The sequence below is a fragment of the Culex quinquefasciatus genome, chromosome 2 (assembly GCF_015732765.1).
Source record: "Culex quinquefasciatus strain JHB chromosome 2, VPISU_Cqui_1.0_pri_paternal, whole genome shotgun sequence".
Classification (NCBI taxonomy): Eukaryota; Metazoa; Arthropoda; class Insecta; order Diptera; family Culicidae; genus Culex; species Culex quinquefasciatus.
This window is the reverse complement of record NC_051862.1, coordinates 70,221,366-70,226,640: the sequence shown is the minus strand read 5'-3', so window position 1 is coordinate 70,226,640 and position 5,275 is coordinate 70,221,366. Positions and strand designations below refer to the sequence as shown.

Genomic DNA, 5,275 nt, shown 5'->3' with positions numbered 1-5,275 from the left:
CCGCGAACAAGGAAAAATCATGAAAAACTTTTCAAAAGGGACGGAAAAAATTGAATGTGAATCTTTTTCGATGAAGGTTATAGTTTCTATGCCAAAAATAATTAACTAAAATTCTTTATAAAGTGTGTTAAAAAGAAAGTCCTATAGCAAAATTAACAATGTTGCTAAAAATCATCAGAAATTGTATATTAAGTTATTGTTTTGATGACGCCTTTTTCAAATGTTGTGCGATTAAAGTTGTGCAATGAGAAAACGTCAAATTTCCAGGAAACGTAACGCAGTGGATTCGGAAAAGGTGCCGAATTCGCGTTAGCGTAACGCTGCCGTGTGCCCAAACAAATGGAATATTCCAGTTTGACAGCTTGCCCAGAGCAGACGTGCACCATGTGTCCTTTGAGCGCGTTTTTGACGGTGTTTTTTTTGTAACTTTCGGCGACGGCCATGGCGGTGGCCACGACGGCGGAGAGTGAGTGGACGGAGCATAGGGCTGAGGATGGAAGGCCGTTCTACTGGAACGCGGCCATGAAGAAAAGTGTGTGGGAGAAACCGGACGGGTTCCAACCCAAAACGCAGGCGGTGACGGGCATGGACTCCGAAGAAGGAGGAGAGGACGGGGGCGAATTTCGTCCCGTGATCAAGGTTCGGCGCAGGAAAGCTAAGGAGGAGATCAACGACGGCAATGGCCAGGAAATGGAGAAACTGCTCAGCAACAACAAGTTCAGCCCGGTAGCGGAGAAGAGCAACAACAATGCGAACCCAGCAGCAGAAAAAACCATCCCCGTAGTACCAGCACCCGGCAAGTCAACCGGGGAGAAGATGCAGCCGCCGCTGGTGGTGAAAGAAACGAGCTTCGTCCGCCTTGCGAAGGTGGTGATGGGTACGGCACCAAAATTACGTGCTTCTCGAGCGACGACTTCGACACGGTGCAAGCCCACCTAAAGAAGAATAAGGTGCAGTTCTACACGCACGGAAAGCGCAGTGCGAGACCGCACCGGGTAGTAATGCGAGGTCTCCCGAACGTGGAACCGGATTACATCAAGGAGCTGCTTAAGACGGAACATCAGCTGGACGTCTTGGCAGTACACGCCATCAGGTGGAAGTAGCAGCTTCCCGCCATCGATGAGACGCCTTTCATCGTGCTCTTCCCCAAGGGGCACACCAGTCTGAAGGAGTTGAGTAGAAAGGTAAAGAAAGTGGGACCAGTCGTCGTCCGGTGGGTGGCCTACCGGAACAAAGAACCGCACGTGACCCAGTGCAAGAACTGCTTGCAGTTCGATCACGGAACCAGTAACTGCCATCTCAAGCCCAGGTGCAGCAGCTGTGGGGGTGCCCACAGCACGGAAAAGTGCAAAGCAGAAGAAATGGAAGTCAAGAAGTGTGTCAACTGCTCTGGATCTCACGAGGGTCTGGACCGCAGCTCATCCAGTCGAGGCAGCAGGCATCCACGCCGAAGCCGCCAGCATGGAAGAAGGACAAACAGACTCCGGCAGGAGCTGCGTTCACCGCGGCGGATTTTCCTCCGCTACCTGGAGCGGTGCCGTCCGTTGACCCTAAAAATAAACATCCTCGTCCCGCAGAAAGAAGTCGATAAGATACTGGCACCGGCGCCGGTGCATCCCCGAAGGAGCAACAAGGCGAACGGGAGCTGTACAGCGAGTCGGAGCTCGGACATTTGCCGAGAATATAGAGTACGTTTGAGGCAGTGCAAGACACCCGAGGAACAGATTGATGTGATCGCACACTTGTTGACACATGTCGCGGGAAAATGATCATCTTCTTCAGTTACGTCTTTTTTTCTTTTATTTTTTTGTTGTACCATTGTTCCTCGGTCCTTACCTGGTCACAGCACCTAAAAGGACCTAATAAAAAAAGTTATGAAAAAAAAAATAAGTGTGCCCAAAAACGTAAAGATTTTGACGTTCGGAACTTTTTCGAACTCCCCTAGAATTCTTGCTAACTTCGAACTGTCAAAACTGTTCCGCGATCAAAACATTTAAAACGAAAACATTTTGCATTTGCATGCCCGCAGTTTGGTGCGTATTATTTTTTTGCAATCTTATCAATAATTCAATTCAATTCAATTTTTATTTCACCAGTTAGCAATGTACAATGAGTTCAGTTTGTTGACAAAATAGAGCTTTGGATTTCCTTACAGCTATGAATTATTGCTTAGAAAATTAAATATGCGATTTTATAAATAGGAGCAAAGAATAAACAAAAGCAGGAAAATCAAGCAAAAAAACCTACTTCACTTGTTAAAGATGGGGGATAGGAGAAGGAAGCTTAAATGTTAAATCACAGTTGTAAAACTCAGGCTGAGTACACGTATTTCGTCATAAGTTCCCCTAAGGCTATGAACTGTTGCTCCTTATTTCGGCAACCACGAAGGCGAGTAAACATTTCTCTCGCGAGGGCGAGAAATTCCGTGATCGTGAAGAGATCACCATCAGCTACCCCGTCCTGTGCTGTGTTTCCAGCAGTGACGTTAGCGTACGTCCGAAACCCGGGTGGATTTGGTTTCCCAGCAGATCCCTGGTTGACTTGAGCTGCAGCCGATGAACTGGCAGATTTTTGCGTTGAGTTGGCTGGTTTCTTCTTTTTGTTGTTCTCCAGCTTCTCGAGGTATTCCTTCCTGGCGGTGCATCCACGGTAATTTGCTGTGTGATTACCTTTACAGTTCACACATTTGACAAGCAGTTTGTGAACCTCTGCATTGTTCCCAACTCCGAGGTTCGCTCTCTGCGGCAACGAGCACTTGTCGGTAAAATGGGACTCCCCACATTTTACGCATTTTGGCGGAAGATTACAGTTCCGAGAACCATGCCCGAATCGCTGGCACCGGTGACATTGGGCCGCGTCCGTAGGCCGCCTAGTGAAATATCTCCACGAGACAACAACATGGAAGATGGATTTCACCTTGCGTAGGTCTTGCAGTTTCACCGTTCCCTCGGTGAAGTAGAGAAGGTAGAGCGCGTAATCATTTTCGTTGGATTTGTGAAGTAGCTTGATGTCCCGGGTTGTAATATTAATTAGCTCCAGTTCCTCCTTCAGATCTGGGATGCTGATTTCTGGCAGTCCTTGTAAGACGATCTTGGTAGGATTGTCTTCAGCCACGTTGTAGGTGAAGAAATTAATGTTGTTTTTCTTCAGCGCTGATAGCACCGCAGAAAAAACATCTTTAGTTTTTGCCATCAGCTGAACAGAGGTTTTTGTCAGCTTGAGCAGATACTGGACAGTGTCGCTCAGTTGGACACCGGCTTTATTGAGCACTGTTATTGTTGAAGGTATATCCATACCAACAATGTGTATTGGCGGCAGACGGCTAGCCTTTTGTTTGGCTGGCGTTGAATTTTCGGGTGACTGGACTTCAAGGTCGTTGTCGTCGTTTTCGTCATCCGAACCAATTGAGAGTGCGTCGAACGTGTTGCTGGTTGGGATCGTTGCTGAAGCGCTGCTGCTGGAGGCTGTGGCTGGATTACCTGGAACCGGCGCGGGATGTCCAGATTTATTCTTGGATCTGGTTTGCACTGGACTTCTGGGCTGGTACAGAGGATGAAGTTTGGTGGAGTCTAATCCATCAAGTGCAGACAAGATGGCAGATTGGCTTGTTTGGTTGTTCGATGTGGAACATTTTGTCACTCGTCCGGGAGACGAGTTCCGCGAATGGCCCGAGTTTAAAAACGGGTTGCGGTGGGTCGAAGCGCCTTTCCGCATCGCGGACACACTAACTCGCGACTTGACGGTACGATCGCAACGTGAAAACGGATTTTTCGCGGAGCACAAAGAACTGTGATGTAACTGGCTCTGAAGTTGCCAGAGAAGTCCTCTTATCAATAATTATTTTCTCACTAAAAACGATTCCATTTCTGTTGGTAACATCGTAGATTCCTCGCAAACCCCAACCGCGCAAATAAAATGAGCAGTGGATTCGTAACCGAGGCCGAACTGGCGGACGCCCGCCGGAAGCGCCAGGAAGAGTGGGAGAAGGTCCGAACCGAGGATCAGCCCGAAGGTGCGTAATGATAATGGGTTTATGAAATTTTATTATCTTGATCAAAATTCGTTATTTTAGAGGCCCCGGAGGAGGAGTACGATTCCCGCTCGCTGTACGACAGACTTCAGGAACAGAAGAACAAGAAAGACATGGAATACGAGGAGGCACATAAGCTTAGTATGGATTCGCAATTAATTTGATTTGTTTAGTTCAAATACAATTGATTTCTTTGAATTGCAGAGAACATGATAAAAACATTGGATGACGACGAGGTGGAGTTTCTTGATTTAGTCGATAAGAATAAAATAAACGCTGAACGGCAAGCTCACATTGAAGAGCAGAAGGAAATGAACGAGTTCCGGCAGAAGGTTGCAACCCTCCAGGAAAAGCGATTGGAAGAGGTTCGCTAAAATTGTCGATTTTTAATCATTTAACTAACGCCTTCTTCACTTTCAGCAAATCCAACAGCAAATATCAAAACCCAAACCAACCAAAACTCCAATCGCTTCGTCGAGAATGTCCCAAAAGAAGATCCTCGCTGGAGTCGTGGTAAAGAAGCGAAAGCACGAGGAAGAACCTTCCTCCACTTCGGTGGAAGAGAAAAAACCCGAAAATGTGACTGAACCAGCTAAGCCTGAAGCTTCAAAAGCGACTCAAAGTGGAAAGTTGTCGCTTGAAATCTTTAAATATTTAAAATTTTACGCAAATTTCCAAACCCCAACAGGTCCGCCCAAGCCGGATCAACCGAACAAGAAGCTGAAATCCGGTGCCCTGCAGGTGATTGGCATTCTGCCCGGGCTCGGGTCCTACCGGGAGAGTACGGATTCGGAGGCGAGCAGCGATTCGGAAGTTGATTGTGAGGGCCACTTCGATTGGATCGGGCGGAAGATTGTCAAGGCGAATGCGGAGGGTAAGTAGAGATGAAAAGACGAAGACGGGAGTTTGATGTTAAGGAATTTCTCATGTCATAATTGAAAACGTGCATAAATAAGATGGTAATTATTCTCACTTGAAGTTTGAGCGTCTTTTCTGATAAGGTAGAAAGAAAGAAATTATGCCTTTAAGATGAATGATTTGGAAAGACATTTGTATCCCATTCAATTATCACAATTCCTAGCAGCAGGAGAAATTTGCCGAGTGATGACCTTCTATTGATTGCTTTGAACATCATCGTGATGCTGTTGATCATGCAGAACCAGAAGAACTGCAGATACCTAAATAAAGTTAGACAATTCCAACTATTTTGAAAGTTCACACGACGGGACGATTTTTGATATCATG

The 5,275-nt window shown here is 46.6% G+C and overlaps 1 protein-coding gene across 4 annotated transcripts; it reads left to right on the top strand.

The window, feature by feature from the left end:
• The first annotated feature begins 1,946 nt into the window (after positions 1-1,946).
• On the top strand, positions 1,947-5,008 carry LOC6035936 (PSME3-interacting protein). Of its 4 annotated transcripts, none has more exons than XM_038257103.1 (6): positions 2,246-2,388; positions 3,885-4,012; positions 4,073-4,171; positions 4,235-4,395; positions 4,451-4,659; positions 4,719-5,008. In XM_038257103.1, exons 1-6 carry the CDS (start codon positions 2,288-2,290, stop codon positions 4,846-4,848), a joined length of 828 nt encoding a protein of 275 aa, XP_038113031.1. In that variant the 5' UTR covers positions 2,246-2,287; the 3' UTR covers positions 4,849-5,008. The 4 variants fall into 4 exon arrangements, with proteins under 4 accessions (XP_038113032.1, XP_038113029.1, XP_038113031.1 ...); XM_038257102.1 differs by having other exon boundaries at positions 2,247-2,388; positions 4,451-4,655; XM_038257104.1 differs by lacking the exon at positions 2,246-2,388 and adding an exon at positions 1,947-2,033 and having other exon boundaries at positions 4,451-5,008.
• Positions 5,009-5,275: the final 267 nt, after the last annotated feature.

Coding starts and splice junctions, on each gene's coding strand:
- LOC6035936 (XM_038257101.1), top strand. CDS start 2,288: ATGTTAAATCACAGTTGTAAAACTCAGGCTGAGTACACGTATTTCGTC. Junction 4,172..4,234: donor CGAGGAGGCACATAAGCTTA/GTATGGATTCGC, acceptor TTTGAATTGCAG/AGAACATGATAAAAACATTG. Junction 4,396..4,450: donor AGGAAAAGCGATTGGAAGAG/GTTCGCTAAAAT, acceptor CTTCACTTTCAG/CAAATCCAACAGCAAATATC.